General features: G+C 37.9%; 1 protein-coding gene across 19 annotated transcripts in view; it reads right to left on the reverse strand.

Annotated features, from left to right (window-relative positions):
* Positions 1-17,088, reverse strand: part of LINGO2 (leucine rich repeat and Ig domain containing 2) — a 485,467-nt gene that overhangs the window by 40,280 nt on the left and 428,099 nt on the right. For 3 of the 19 annotated variants that reach the window (XM_072921844.1, XM_032744375.3, XM_072921848.1), the window contains one exon: positions 9,032-9,121. The exons of 10 other annotated variants lie outside the window; for them this stretch is intronic. Coding sequence is in view for 2 of the 9 variants with exons in the window: in XM_032744373.3 (XP_032600264.3) it covers positions 7,295-7,408 (114 nt within the window). In the remaining 7 variants the exon portion in view is untranslated. Of the gene's footprint in view, positions 1-7,294; positions 7,482-9,031; positions 9,122-17,088 lie in introns of those variants that run through there. 6 more of the 19 variants (XM_032744373.3, XM_030258398.4, XM_072921845.1 and 3 more) reach the window with 5 other exon arrangements.

The following is a 17,088-nucleotide window of genomic DNA, read 5'->3' on the forward strand; positions in this document are numbered from 1 at the left end:
AAAAGAGCTTATATCAAACTCAGATAAATTAGGTATTTATTATTAACATTACTGGGAACAGTCCTCATCCAATGTTGCACTTCCATCCTTAATTACTTTATGATTCTATGCTTCCTCTGATACTGAAACAAAACCAATACTTTTTTAATGTAGTCTAATTTCAAGCAGTGGCAGATAACTCCCTCTAACTTACTTTTGACAATTTAGAGCTTCACAAACCTAAATATTTTATTCACAGCTTGCACTTGGTCTTTTTCGCCCTAGGAAAGGATTCATTATTTCTCTAGGAAAGAAGAAAAAACCCACTAAAAGCCTATCCTTCCTCTTTCCCCCCTCAAACAGGAAAAAACCCAAACACTCTCTTTTCCTAAAATCTTCTGTAATTTACCTGATGCCCAAAATGCCTGGGCATGATGGTGCCTCACTGAAAGTACAATCTGACTGCATCCTACTTATATGAGCTGGGTGCATCCCTCTGGGATGCATCACTATCTTTTCCTAAAAAGACGTGGTTTATTTTACAAGAATAAAACAATTATGTTACACTCTAAGACGAATAGTTCTGCCAGAAAGATGAAGCTGCAAAAAAAAACCTTGCAATATAATTGGCAAAATGTTAGCTCCCACTTCACAAAAAAACCCAAAAAACCCAAAAACAAACAAACAAAAAACCCTACCAAAAAAAAAGAAGCTAATATTCAGTAGTTTGCTGAAAATATTATTGCAGAGGATTTGAAAATATACATATGCTATTTACAGTGCAAATTATTTTGGTGAGTTTTTTTTTTTTTTTTTACTGAGAGTACTTCAATGGTACATTTTTGTGGGTTTTTTTTGGTTCCACTTTTATGGGGTCATTTGGTTTTAAAGTTTCAGGTGTTTGATAACAGGCCTCAGAAGATAATCTGCTTATTTTTCTTTGTTAGTGATGATTCTTACTTTTACACTGCAATTCATTACTAGAAAAACCTTCCCATTTTCACTAGCAAATTTTTTTCACAGTCAATTTATGTGGAAATTCTGAAGAAATTCAGTGTGACTTTTACAAGATTAAATGGCTAACTTCTTCCAAAACATAAGAGCCCTTTAAATCTCCAAGGTAGTACAGCTTAATTCTGTGGCTATAAAAGCAAAAAACACATTTGATTTTTACTCACTACGGTTGGTTGCCCTCTTGGCCTTCTCTAATGTATGTACAAGAGTTAGAAGTAATGGAGATAAGTGCTTAATGAATGCTATCAAGTTTTCAATATTGACTTTACGCAGCAGATGGTTCTTAGGCAAAATAGGGGTAATGAAATATCTAATAAATCACTATTATTTATAAAAAATTTCAGCCATTATCTACTTAGGTTGATGGTGATTAATTTAGAGCAAGACCTGTTGTATTGTTCTGCTCTTGATGGATATTTATAACACTCTAAGACACTACATACGATATATTTATATTAGAAGGAAACACCCTGGTGCAGCCTCTTCTACTACTGACCAGAGCTGTCCTCTCAGTTCATTGCCGATATTCATGCGCTGCTAATCCTAGACCTTTAAAAAGAATATTTTAACTGCAATACTATCAAATGCAAGCAAAGTTCAGATCAGAATGCTTAGTAAGAGTAATATAAACCAATAAAGAATAGGATGAAATCTCAGGAGATGGGTGAGCACAAGAGCTAACAAAGCTTCACATATTATCAGTGTAACATGAATCAACAAAATAAAAAGGAGCCCTTCTGGGAATCAGCTTTAACATTGCAAAGAAAACTAATAGCCTTGACCCAAAGGAATTGTTTTGCAAACATTAGGCTCAGAAGCCTTTTTTTTTTTTTTTTTTTTTTTTTAATTTTCCCTTTCCTTTCTTTTGTTTTGCTGTTTCAGTCAACCACAATAAGACATGATTGACAACTCAGTGATGCTGTGTTTCAAAGATCACTCAGATTTCTAGGGTTTTCACTGTACCAGCTCTGTGGGAAGAGACCAAGATATAGGGAAGGGCAGACCAGTGTCTGCAGGAGGCAATCCTTGTGCAAGAATAAAGCTGTATAATAAGAAGCAACAGGATGCAACAGGAGAATAGAATAACAAAGACTAGAGATGAAGGGAGAAATAAAATAAAAGCAAAAACATAGTAACACAGGACAGGTTATGACCGAATAATAGAGGAGCTGGGGAAAAGAGCTTGTGAAAAGGATAAGTGCTCTCCTAAAATGCAAAAAGAGAGGGAAAGGTAAAAAGATGAAAGAGACTGCACTTTTCCAGGTTCAAGACTTTGTTTATTACCCTGTTAGACATGCCAATGCTGTTTTATATAACTTAATAATAATCCCTGAATAAAGTAAAATTTACCACCTTAGCTAAATCAAACAAAAAAAAAAAAAAAAAAAAGGAGAAGAATAAGCAGATTGTTTGTGATTGAGACAAAAGGATAGTCCCATATCAAGGCCACTGGGATGTGCAGAAAAGTTTTAAGGCTCAGACTGGATTTAGGAAGTACAGGCACATAGCTGATGCTCAGCTCAGTTCAGAGTCATTCTCAGGTCCTGGTCTTGCATTATTCTCAGTTCTTCAACACACCCCTCCTCTCACAACTTTCCTTGTTTCATCCAGCACAACTTTTCCATCACTAAGTTGCTTTTCTTGTCCTACCAGCAATAAAATTGATCTGTAAGCCATTTGGGAACTGACAGTCTCTTGCCATTAGAGCATGAACTGCTGACAGCCTTTTAACTCTCAGTCAAATGTTAACTGCTGCCTCTTCATGAACCATAACTCACATAAAAATCCTTTTGATTTTCTCTCTGCTCAGCATGTTGAACATTGCCCCTGGCAATGGGCTATAGACTGGTACCATAGTCCCACGTGTTTGTGTGTGTATTGCATTGCTGTCACCAACTCCCTGTGTGCAAATGGCATCATGTTGCCCTGTGGGCAGAAAGCTACTTCCAGCATCTCCTCCCTGATTGGTTCTGAGGACCCTGTATCTCCCCTTTTTCGTGTTATGTGGGCAGAACAGACTGGTTGCAGCCAGCTTTGAGGGAAGGGATGCCTCACTGCACTGGACTGGGGCACAAGGAAGAGACATGGTTCCCTCTTGTGCAGCAAGTTTCCTTATGGCTGAGCTCCTATGTGAGGGGCCATGGCCACTGGCTAAATAAGAAATGTGAAAGAATACTTTGATACTTTACATTCCAAGAAACCTTCCACTTCCTTTACTTACACAACAGCTTCTGTGGTATTAGTACTGTGAAAAGCAAGTGGTGTTGGCGTTTGCAAAATGCAACCTAAATCATAGAATTATAAAATATCCTGAGTTGAAATGGATCCATCAGGATTATTGAGTCTGACTCCTGGCCCTGCCCAGGGTATACCAAAGAGTCACCCCATGTGCCTGAGAGCATTGACCAAATGCTTTTTGGGCCCTGTGAGTCTTGATGCAGTGACCACTTCCTTAGGACACCTTTTCCAGTGCCCAGCCATCGACTGGATGAAAATCTTTCTCTAATATCCAACTTAAATCTTTTCTGATGTAACTTCAGGCCATTCCCTCACATTTTGTCACCATTTGCCACAGGGAAGAGATCAGTGTCTGGCCCTTCTCTTCCCCTCCCAAGGAAGTTGTAACTGCAATGAGGTCTCCCCTCAGTCTCTTCTTCTCCAGGGTGAACAGATTGAGTGACCTCATTCACTCCTCATATGGCTTCCCCTCAAGGCTCTTCACCATCCTCGCAGCTCTCATTTGGATGCACTCTGAGATCTTAATGTCTTTCTTGTATTGTGGTACCCAAGAGTGCCCCTGGCACTTGAGGTGAGGTTACACAAGTGAAGAGCAGACAGGGACAATCAGATTTTTTTCTTGAAGTTTTTCTGTGTTGTTCCACCAAAGCTAGTGCTGCTCCTGCTTTTTCAGCATGTAATTCTATGAGACCATTTTTATGAACATGATCCATATGTTTCTTATCTTTGCATCTTTGGTCTTGCAAGGTGATGAAAGGTGTGGTGCACCTAGAAGCATTCTTAATGGGAAAATGAGGACTGCAGCATATATTTTTTGTTTAGAATATTTTAGAATAAAATTTTTAGAATAAAAAAATATTTTGCATTGTTTCTACCCATGTTGGCTTCAACATAACTGAAATAAGTCCATGGAAGAGGCTTATCAACCCAGGAACCATAGTCAGCCATGTACGGTGTGTTATCATCATTCACTTTCTATTAAAACCACTACAACTTGTACACTAGACTCAGCTCCTATTATGTCTTTGCAGTAAATCATGAACTTGGTGGCCTCAGAGTCACACCAAGAAGCCTGCTTCTGTTGATAGCAAGTATCACTGAGATGAAAGGAGACAAGGTAAAGCATTGGTCTCTAAGACAGCAGGACAGTGCCATTCACCTCAAGTGGTATTAATTATGTAAGGGTAGTTACTTCTAAGGAGAAACATGTAGGAAGTTAGATTGCTTGAATATATTTACCTGACATAAGAAGGAGTCTGAATGAAAATTAAATATATAAACAAAGAAATTAAGCCATTAGCACATTTTCATGAGCTTTAATAATAAAGTTCTTCTGGATTTCTTCAAGAGTGTCAAGCGATAGATATTAAAATGAGGCTGAAATAGTAGCAGTCTGACCATATGGAACAGAAGGCTAATAAAAGGGATGGACAGGGATATAAGGATGTGAAAAGAAATCCATGTGCATGAGGAAAAGTATTCACACAAAATCAAATATCTTATACAGCTAATAACTAGAAAAGAACAGCAAGTTAGAAAATTTACAATATTGTACTTGGAGATTTAGATTTTATCAAAGCTATGTCAAACAGTTCAGCACATAAAAATTTTCAAGACAAAATGAAAATGTGTAGTCAGTGTAGGAGAAGTTGTCGCACAGGTCCTGGTCTATGTATGCTTTCGTCTTGTTTAAAATATTTTACCTTCCTTTGTGCATCTCAGTGAGGCCTGCAGTGAGTAGTCACAGTATTTCTACATGTGATAACTGAGCACATTCTATCTCAAATCTCTGGTCTCCTCAGAATGAAAACACCTATGCTGGATTATAAACACCAGCCTCTGATAGCAAATAAATGAGTCAAAAAGAAAACAAACAAAAAATACCCCAAAAACAGTTTTCCAATACTTAACTTCAAAGCTAAGGAAGTCCTAGAAAATTGTTCTGCTACAATATCACACTGATGATGAGTGAAAACACTAAATGTCATCACAGTTGAGACATCAAAAATTACTTCTAGCTATCAGTGCTGATAGGTGAATCCAATCTCCTGGTAGTAAAAGTGGTCAAGATATGAAAAATTCACATCTCCCTATTGCCATTTACAGGAGAGGTGCAGACATGCAGAGCTTTTCTCCAGCTGCCTACTTCATTGAGGGAGCTCTTTCAGTAAGAATATTATGCTTAGTTCAGAAAACTGATTATACCTTTGATTGCAGGTAATGATTTGGTGTCATTAGCTAAATGCTTCTTCTCAAAATGAACTGCCAGAAAATTTGCAGCTCAGGCAGCAGTTTCTCATAAGAAAGGTCAGCAGAACTGAACAACCACAGGCATGTATGAGGGCATATGATCAAGGTGAGCTATCATCCCAGTATCACTGTGGCTGTCACATACAATGGTCTTAACTTTAGTAGCATGACTTTTGTTTCAAACCTGTTTCTCTTTCACTTTCATTAATTTATTTAGTTTCAAAAGCAAAGAATAATAGAAGTAAGTTCAGAAAGGCATTATAGATATAGATAGATAGGTATAGGTATAGATATAGATATAAATAAGATATGTATGTAAAGCAACACCTAGTTTATCAGCCTGAGGGTATCTTCTGTTCAATAATTCTCCAAATGCCTGTCTTGAGGTTTTCAAAATTCACCATTTTCTGTTTGATTAAGCATTTTTAGTCTAATTTTATGAGACCACAAGACCAGCCTCTTGAGCTAGCACAATTTTTCCCATGTCATCTTCAGATTAGAGAAGATAGAGCTGTAATTATCTAGGAAAGAATTGAGATAGTATGAGGATGCTTTTCCCTGTGAATCTCTGCAATGAACTTTACCCCCAAACTGAAAAATGAGGAACATGCTTTGCTGTAATGTTTGAACCCTCAGGTGTAGAGACCCAGACAATCTGGAAGCCAAGGTAACCTTACTAGACCTGATAGCATCAACATACATAGTCAAGATAAAGTGCCAAAATAAAACAGAAGATGCGATAAGGAGATACCAGACATAGTTTCTACTATACAGATATTTCTCAGCAGATTAAATGAACAATGCTTTCTAAGACTCTGTTATAATCTCACTGACTTACCAATTTTAACTAAGTCTGACAAGAGCGTACTGTATTAATACTTTGGTGCTTTCTTCCCTGTTACCACACTTCCCATTCCTTCTTATAAACTCTACATGCTCTTTGTGCTATTTTGAAAATAAGAGATGCTGCTGGTATTGTGCTCAGAGCTCAGACTGCACATGCCAGGCTGCAAAAATATGCATACACTGATTGTGGATACAAAGGAACATATCCCCAGATCATGCAGAAAGAAGGAAACTTATTGCATCCTGTAGATCTTTACTGTGCTTCCTATCTAGGAAGTTTACTTCTCTATCACTTACAATCACAACAAAACACGTTAAATCAACATGCTGTATTTTATAAAGGAAAATATTTTACCTTTCAGGGATTCAAAAGTCTAAAGAAAATACTCTTCTATTATCATTTTTAACTTCACAAACTAAAGTCTCATTAAATTTGCAGCCAGTATCTTTGTGCCTTTGTAACCAGTATATTCATGTCAGCAATCAGATCCATGAATATTTTTTATGTTTAATAGGTATAATTTCCATGAATCACTAATGGAATCAGTAGGAGGATATAATATGCATGCAAAAAAATGAGGTGGTGCCCTTCAGAATCCTGGAGGGATTTCATCAGCACAAACCAGTCTGCTTCTTTAAAAGCCAGGGTTTTTCTCTCAAGTACAAATTTTGCAGCAGTCTATAATGAAGCTCTGGGAGGACACACTGGCACTTTATTAATATTTTATGAACAATATTTAATTTAAAAAATCAACTGTTTTAGCTTTTCTAAAGCTTAAATGAAAGTAAATGGGAATAAAGCTGTTTCTTAGCTGGAAAAACATTAAGCAGTTTGGCTATAACAGCCGATTTTTTTCCTCCAGATTTAATGCTAAGTAATTGGGTGTAAATGCTCAGGTCATATGTTGGCTCTAGAGGACTGAATAATTGGAAAGAGAATTAGTTCATTAATGCTCTAAGAACTTACCAGTACTTCATCACAAAGAGAAAGCAGTAGGAATAATTCAGCCACAGTAGAGCTTGATTTCAATCGTAATCTGCAAGCAAGATTCAGCACTTTGATTTTCCTAGAGTTCCACATTGACTTTAATTGGCTTTGGATCAAGGACTACACTAAGTCTCTTCATGCTTGGTGTTTATAGACTGCCTTCTGTCTGCAAGACATAATCATATACATTTAAAAAGGCTTATCACTGCCTAGTGATAACTACGGTTATCACCTTTTCTATTCCTCTAATACAAGGCGAGAAGCAGCAGAAGACTCTCACTATTAATTATCCATATCTTTCTGTTCTGTTTCCTGCCACCCATAAAACCTCCTCCCCAAAAGCTGACACTGCCAAAGGACTGCTATGTATGTTAGTTACAAATCGTCAACAATCCATTTGAGGAAGAAGAGTCTCTACAGATACTTATTTTCCCAGCTGGCAGCAGCTCCATGATGGGAGGAACATTTATCAGTCCATAAGAATTCTCACTGAGACTTGCCACAAACAGAAAAAGACAAAAGTTTGCTCCCTTTTGAGTACAGAATGGCCTAGCAGTTACTCCTTTTCAGTTAGGGAGGTGGGTACATTGAGGACAGCTTCAGTGTACTCTTAATTTGAATATACCAAGAGCCAATGAAACTTGGGCATTTCCATCATAATGCAGGAGACCAGGAAAGTGTGAAAGCATCTTTTGGTTCAACAGGAAAGAAAAAACAGATTCTGTGTGAAACTTAACATCATATAGACTGGTGAGCTTGCAGTGACTACATATCACATGCAGTGATCACACACAGATATGAATCAGTTGGAAGAGGGGGGAAAACTGAAAAGTGGCATTAACTAAGGAAATTGAGTTATTAAAAAACCATGACTATTTAGTTCTGGTAAAATAAGAACTCAGACTACCCCTAAGGTTTTTGGAAAACAAGAACTCATGCTCTTCCCCTCCTCCAGCATAGGGTCTCTCTCACAGGACAGAGCTCTCCACAACTTTGTCAAAGCGAGTTCTTGCATGGGCTGTAGTTCTTTATGAACTGGTTGAGCATGTGTCTGTCCCGTGGTGCAGTTTGCCATGGGCAGACTGTTTTAGTGTGGCTCCCCTGAAGGATCCCAAATCCTCTCGGAACACTGGCTCCAGTGTGGACTCCTCTCTCCATGGGGTAAGCGGTCCTGCCAGGAGCCTGCTCAAATTCAGGCTTCCCATAGGGTCACAGTCTATTTGGACATCCACCTGGTCCAGCCTGGGAATCCTCCATGGGCTGCATGTGGATGTCTGCTCCTTCTGGGGTTTGCATGGGCTGCAGAGCACAGCCTTACTCATCATGGGGCTGGCAGGTACCTGGTACCTGACAGGCACCAGGGGTTGCAGGGGAATCGCAACTCTGGTGCCTGTACACCCTCTCCCCCTCCTCCTTCACTGCCCTTGGTATCTGCAGAGCTGTTCCTCTCACATGTTCTCACTCTTTTTCTGGATGAAGTTGCTCAGCATTTTTCTCCCCTCTTCTATAACAGATTATCCCAGAGATGATACCATCATCACTGATGGACTCAGTTACAGCCAACAGCAGGTCTGTCTTGGAGCCATCTAGCAATGGCCCCATTAGGCACAAGACACAGAGCTTCTCAAAGAAGTTGTCACTCCACTCCTATAGTCCACGCCACCACCCAAGCCTTGCCATGCAAACCCAGTAAAGCAGTGAAAGCAGAAAGCTTACTTAATTGGTTTTTTCCAAGGCAGAAGATCTTACGAATTAGCAGGTAGAACTCCACAGCAGGCTCATCTCAGTAGCTATTTAAAGGCATGTCTGCATCACAACAATGGAACAGTAATTAGAGAGACCTTTTCTTACTGATATTCATTACTCTTACACAGCTGTACTTTTTGTGATAGCAGCACAGAAGAAAAGATGTCTGAAGTAATTGCAATTGCATTATCATGTTTAAGCTCATTTTACCACAGCTTTCTGAACATCATCTTCTATTTTACTAAGGAAGTAAAGCAGAATAGAATTGTTGCAAGCTCTCTATGCCAATCCATCACTGATACCTGTGGAGTTATGCCAAAAATTAATATTGTGCCTGAAATTAGTCATAAACAAAAGGTTTATTCACGTAATTAAATGGTGAGTTGTAAACACACTACTTTCAAAAGCAAATCACTTAGAAGAAATCTGCTACTAAGACATTCAGATTGCAAGGTTACCCAATAACTTTGTACAAATATGTGTTCCTAATGTGCAGGTATTTAAACGAAGACTCATTAAATTAGGAATTCAGTTCAAGCACATGTATTGCACTGCACTTAATGAATGAGGTGGGAATAAAAGGGGAGAAATTGGGGCACCCATAAGACAACTATTCTGTACAAAGAGAATTTTAAGACATGACAGGTGGGTAGAAGAGAAGAGATGACACTCCATAAAATTCACATTAGAGGGCTTGATTGTGCTTGTTATAAAAAAAATAAAATACGCATAGCATGAATGCAAATTATTACTTTATGAAATGAAAGAGAAGCACATGTGTGAATTTCTCTTAGCTGCTGTATACAGTTAAAAAGCTTGAGTGTCTGGCCCCAGCGTGTTAAGGCTGGTGTGGTGGGTTGATCCTGGCTGGACACCAGTGCCCAGCAAAGCTGCTCTATCACTGTGCTCCTCAGCTGAACAGGGGAGTCGAAATAAAACAGGGCCTCATGGGTTGGGATAAGGACAGACAAAGTTTGCTCACCAGTTACAGCACTGTGCACAACAGAAACGACTCAAGGAAACGAGTGTAATTTATTCTCAATCAAGTCAGAGCGGGACAATGAGAAATAAAATCAAATCTTAAAAATACCTTAATTCTACCACCCCCACCACTACATCTCCACCCCTTTTCCTCCCCCGCTTCTTCTTGGGCTCAACTTCTGATTGTCTCTACATGTTCTCAAACAGTGGCACAGGATGACAAGAACTGGGATCTGTGGTCAGTTTATCATACGTTGTCTCTGATGCTCCTATCTCCTCCGTGGAAGGATGTATCACACCACTCCCCACCTCCAATATAGGGTCTTTCCCACAGTAGTCCTTCTCAAACTGCCCCAGTGCTGGTCGTTTCCACGGACTGAAGTTCTTCATTAGTTGGTCCAGCATGGGTCCCTCCTATGGTGCAGTCACTCATAACAGACTGCACAAGTTCCTTGTGGAGTCACAAAGTCGAGACAGCAAACCTGCTCCAGCATAGGCTTTTCTCTCCATGGGGCTACAGATTCTGCCAGAAGCCTGCCAGGCTTCCCACGGGGTCACAGTCTCCTTCAGGCATCCACGTGCTCCACCATGGGAGTTCTCCAGTGGACCTCTATGGGCTGCAGGAGTCTGCTGCCTTACCATGGTCCACACAGGCACTGCAGGGAATCCCTGCTCCAGTGCCTCCTGCCACTCCTCCTTCACTGGCCTTGGTGTCTGCAGGGCTGTTCTTCTCTCTTATTCTCACTCCTCTCTTCTCTGACAGCAATTGTTGTTGCACAGTAATTTCCCCCTCTTCTTCAATATGTTATCTCATTTAGTGACAGGGACTTGGCCTTGACTACCAGTATTCCTGTCCTGGGGCTTCCAGCAGTTTTTTACACAAGGCACCTCTGTAACCCTCCTGCTACCAAGACCTTTCCATGCCTACCCAATACAAACAGGTCTCTAAGAAGAGTTGAAATATGGAAATAAAATAGATAAAACTAAACAAGTGGTGTAAAATTCCTAGATTTTTGTATTAATTTTAGCTTGCAGACCTTGGGAAAAAACATTGCTAATTTCTAACAGGCTGTTTTTTTTTACACAATCTATTTTCCAGTCATGAAAAAAACTGGAACAGTACACTGAATACAGACAGAATTGGATACAACAGGTAAGAAAATAGAAAGAGTGGAAAAGTGAAAAGTACTAGATTGGTTAGCATTAATTTGGACAAAATTTGAATGATCTGCAATTTTTCTTAAAAAACATAAAGAACTGAACCTTCCAAAGGGTAAAAATCCTAGCATTAAAGTAAATTTACTTGTTTTTTTGAATTGTGAGTGTTTACAGAAAAATTGAAACTTATTTGGCAGATTTCTCTGCTGGAACATGTCTCTTGTGAAATGGATGGCTAAAGTAACTGATTCTCAGAAAACTGACCCAACAGGCAGGGATTTTGAACTAGGCCACAGAAAGAAAACCTTTTTTTTCTTCCTGAGTGGAAATAAATATCTTGTAAAACATTACTGGGACTGTCTGGGACAGATTCTTAAACACTATACATCTTGTGTGTAAGAAGAAGTAAGGCTAAAAGAGCTTTTTTTTTTCCCCATCTAACAAGCAGAACTAGAGATGAGTTAGGAAATCTTGCAAATGTTTACTGATGGAAGCAGAAAATAGTAGCAGACAAAACTGAAACTGATCTCATGAAGGCCTACTAATATTTTTTTCCTATTTTCTATCCTGTGTCCTTGGATACATGCTTTAGAAAGTGAAGTGCTCATGGGTGCATATGCAAGTAAAAAATCCACTTCCCCCCACCCTCCCTCAAGAATGAGTCTAACAAATGTAGGTTTTCTGGAGAGGGTATATTACTAAGGGAGTATTTAGGTGAACATCCTGAAGCAAATTATTTAATGTTGCATTTTCCTTTCTGCTATTGTGACCTTTTGTGGTACTTATAGTGGAATGAGGTGAAAAGTAATAAAAATCAAGTGAGTGGATGATTTTTGAATCCTCCATGCTCCTTTTATCTTACTGTTCCATCAAGACTTATTATCCCAGCTGTAGTTAAGATAATTACAGAGCAATTACAGTCTAATGAGGAAGAATGGTGCAATCTACTCAAAATGAGTAAGAGCGAGAAAGTAGTATTCCTTGGGACTGATAAAGCCACCTTACGTGCATGTTACCAACCTGGAAAGACAACAAGAAATCTAATGCATTTGGCAGCTAAAAGTATCAGACAGTGCTAAACTAAATTTTCCATACACAGGGAGACAGATTCTGTTTCAAAGTGCTGTCCTTAAAAACTAAAGCACTGGTGCAGAAAACCTATGATGCATCTAAAAAAAGTAATTTACATTTTGCCCTTTTATATTTAAATCCATAGAGTAGGCAAAGTAATAAGAAAAACCTTGTGATTTCATGACTTATATTTGCAAGGAGGGACTCTGAACTTAGGAGGTGATTTCACGTTGACCAGAAAGGCAAAAATGAAACAAGGCTGTCTGACTTCCAGGAAGTCTTCAGTTCATAAGTGCTGAACATCCTGTTGGTGATAGATTATTGTTTATAAGCCATTTGGTGTGTGTGCACACTGCCAGCTATGATGCAGTATTGAGATACTTGATCTGGCTCCCATCTCAGGTAAAACTAAGGATTATATTGCAACTCCTAAGTACAAGTTTGATTTAGTCAGATAATGATTTTTGTTTAATTTCAGGACTCATTATTCAATGCTGAGAGCTGACAATCAGTATCACTGTAAAAACAAACTTGCTACTCGACTTGAAAGTTGCACTTGCCCACCAGTGCTGCATAAAGGAGGATTCTCATGTAGTACAGGGGAAGCCTTATTTCTGCATGGACATATCAATTTACAGCAGTTTTACTCTCCAATCAGCATTTAGTTAAAATTCTAAAATATAGTAAGAACACAGTTAGACTGATGAGTTTCTGGATGAAACCCTGGTTTCTAAGAATGGTAAAGCAATAAACCTTGTGAAGTTATGGTGATGCTACTGTTGTGAGCTGTAGGTATAAATCTTCCAGCCTTCCCTCCTACCTCTTCCCTTCTGCTCTCCTGAAGTTTTTTTTTATTCTGCTCATTATTTCTTATCTCCTGAATATAAATTGGCTTTGCATTCCTTTGTGGTTGCATTTTAACAAACCTCCTGGACATCCAGCAGAGCTGAAACAAAGCCCAACAATTAGAAACACTAAGAGCTGTAGATATTTAAGTCACTTGTAGTCAAAAGTGACTGTGGTGCATTCTCACCATTATCATTTGTTCCTTTTAGAAATAGATCATGCAGACACCCCAATAATGAAATAATTTACTTACTGGGAGTTACAGCAATTGGTAATGATCAAGACATTGCACAATCAGCAGGCTGTACTCATTTGTTCTGCTGCTTAACATCACCACTGTGAGAACAACATTGTTTATTACGGCTCACAGGCAGTAATCATTTTATGTAACATGGGGATTTTTTTCACTCAATTGCTTTCATGCTTTAGGCTGATGAAAATAATTGTCGTGCAACAATTACTTGCACCTCTGCAGATGATGCTCAAGTTTTCAGGTCACTGAATATGAAGTATATACATTTTTACTGGGGCACATGTTGTCTTTTGCACCTTTTAAGAAAAAATAATACAAATCTGGATCACTGCTTTGTTTTCCCCTGTGTTGAGAAGCCTTATTAAATTCAAAATACTAACAGTGTTGTCCAACAGCAAGACATTTTCAGTTTCAGTTCTATGAAAGAATTCAGAAGCTAAAGATGAGGTGAAGTATTAGTTATGCAACTTTGATTTAACAATATATTCAGAAATGAAATGTCTAAATCCACTGGGCACTGACTTGGTTTGGGGATTTATATATGACTAATTCAAGATCTATTCATTTTAATTATAGGCAGCTGAAAATACTTCAGCAATCTTTTCAGCAAATAGGTATGTTACACACTATATTATTCCATGCACTCATCTTTTGGTCTGCTAGTAGCTGATCATAAATACACACTGCATCTCAAAAGGTTTGCACCTCATGTCCAATTCAACATTAAAAATAATACTATATGAGCTTGTAATTGACATGTAGGCAATTTTTGCTCTAACAATTTGCTCAAAACATGCATGAAGTTGAGAAGTACTTAACAGAAATGATGAATTGAGAGTAAGGGGGTCAAATTTATCAGAATTTAACTTCTTAAAAAGGCAACTTTATACAGAAGCATTTTTGTCCTGAAGAAGAGAATTCCAGGCTAGGCTCTCTGCACAAATCCATTGATCCAATTCACTCTAAGAATTCAAAGTTATAAGATAGTTGAGATCCATGAAGGCAGACACCTTCAATAAGACAGCAAAGGATTTCACAGGGCACTCAAAATACTTCATAGTTTAAGTATATTTTGTTCACTCTTTTTCATAATTTCTCTCACATATGTGCAAAGATATAAGAGGTCTTTTAAACTCTAGCTTTAGTACAAAGCAGATATGATTTCATGACAAAGAAATTCAGGAATTAGTATTTCTAGGTAATGGGTCATCTTGGAAGAAGATATAGAAAAATCAGAAAATTTAAGTCAAAATTTACTTTGTTACAAAGGAGTAGCATAGAAAAGAAAATGAAACTGGAAGCACAGGTACAATGTAGACAATATATGGACTCAAAAGTGATGAAGAGCCTTGTGAAATGAAAAAAATAGAAGAGTGTGATGTAGGAATCTTTCTACAGCGGCAATATTTTGAACACATGGGATAAAAACTTCTGAGAAGCTCAGGAGAAGACTGGTGTGCAAACCACTTGGTGGTGAGAGAAAAGCTACTTAATGGAGAAAAATTAGAAAATTATACTATTTAAGGGTAAAGGAAGGAAGAAACAGCTCAGGTGCCTTGACTGTACGGTAACAGCTGAGGACCTAAATGACTGGTATCAAATCACATCTTTTCTGTAGTGACAGCATTAAAACATCCATAACCAAGAGAACTTGCTTATCACAAAGAGATACATAGCTACTGGAAGCTATAACAAAGAGACAATAGTGCAATATAAATTACTTTCTTTAACTGTGGTGTATGGAAGACTTGTTTTTATTAGGCTGCATATATGAGCAATGTCTTTGTGCTGCTGTGAAAAAAATGGGGATGTTGTTTTTTGCATACAATCACTACCCAAGCTGGTCATTGTTTCTGATACTTCTAACCTTATGCTGGTTACAGCTGTCATGGTTAGGGTTAGAGTTTCTGTTCCAGTTAATGATAAATTAAAGATATTATGAAGCATTAAAAGCCTATTTTTTTCCTTTATGCAACTCCTTCATGTCTAGGTCCACTTTTTCTCAACTTTCAAAGATGAATAAGTCAAGTCAAATCTTCCGTCTTCAGTACCTGTTCAGAGAAAAGAAATGCTCTGCTGTACAGAGGACAACATTTTGAACTTCAATTACTGTGGTGAATAGACAATATTTGCTAGGGGCAAAATGAGATTGAGAGAAAAATAGAGAAATCTATAATCACAGGAAGGGTACAAAGTGAAAATCTAGCAACTCTATTCAGACTGAATAGCAGTGTACTTATTATGTCTATAAGCATGAAATTATACATCTCCCAGTGAGTCTGACCCTAACACTGACTGCATTCATGGTACCTGTTTGATGACATCATATTTCTTCAGATTTCAGGTAGCTCAGTTTTTCTGTAGAGACAGTCAGGTTTTTTATACCTTTTTCTGGCACACCTGATTAGTCCTATTGAGTGAGAGAAATAAATCCTGTCTTCTACAATGCTAAGCTGTTACCATTGCATAGGAACAATAATCATTCATCACAGAAAATCTATATAAAGTTGATATTAGGTGTTCTAAAACAATTTGGTGATAAGATTGGACAAGGCCATGTCTTACTGTAATCCAATTGTTCCCAGCAGTCTCCTGTTCTTGCAAAGACAGTGAATCAAGAGAGGGATAGAGAAGCTACTAAAGCTCTGTTGGGCCAGAGAGCAGCAAAATACTGCTGCTGAACAGATTAAAAGTGGAAAGGAACAGTTAATGCTAGAAGAAGAAAGAATGGAAATGCTACTAAGATGCTACAAAGATTTAAACTGTTATTTTACTAAACCATGCAAGTAAAGGTTTTAAATACGGTTAAACCATTTAAATTTAACCATTAAATAATGGTTTAACATCCAATTGACATCCTATGTATGGTAAAAAAAAAAAAAATCCAAACCAAAAGCAAGCCCTTCTGAAAACACCACACTTAAAGGTGAGTGTGGCTGAAGGTGTCTTTGACAGTACACTGATCACAGCCCATTCTGCACTAAATGAGGCACTGTTTTCTCCTTTTTTTCAATCGTTTCTCACCTGAAAATAGCTGAAAACTCAAGTGCTAACACTGGATAAGTGCTGTGAAATAATGAAATATTTAGCATCACCGCTATATTAATTCTTTAATTAATGAAATAATTATGTTATCATGGTTTAATGAAGGGAAATGAGGCAGAGTATAAGAAAGCAATCACAGAAATGAAAGTGGAGGTTTCTTTTGTAAACTAATAGCATGTACTCATATATCAGTGTTCCATTTTAATTGAAAACAAAACAAAACAACCACTGCAGCAAAAGTTTTGAGCATGAACCCTTCCATTAAAGTTCTTGTTGCTCCATTGGTATTCATGTTTTATACTCCTCATGCTACACACTCTTCTTTCACAAAACTAAAGCAAATGATGTTTCTCTTATCTTCATTTTACAGGTGTTAGAATGGACACCAAGATAAACAAGTGGTTATTTCAAGGTCCTGAAAAAAGCCTGTCTTTGAGCCAAGAAATCTATATTTTTGAAATTTCAGTACAGTGTGATAATAACCAAGGACTCATTTTTATCATTATTTGAGTAGCGTTCTGCTCTTCTTTGGTTTTCTATAGAAAAGACATGTTAAACAGCCTTGGTGTTTTAAAAGTGACATCTGTAAACCTAGAACTCATCTTTAGGTTTGCTCTGTTTGGAAAAAAGCAACAAAAACAAGAGATTAGTGAACTGTGGAGAGATTTGTGTA

The sequence above is a fragment of the Taeniopygia guttata genome, chromosome Z, assembly GCF_048771995.1.
Source record: "Taeniopygia guttata chromosome Z, bTaeGut7.mat, whole genome shotgun sequence".
NCBI classification, from domain to species: Eukaryota; Metazoa; Chordata; class Aves; order Passeriformes; family Estrildidae; genus Taeniopygia; species Taeniopygia guttata.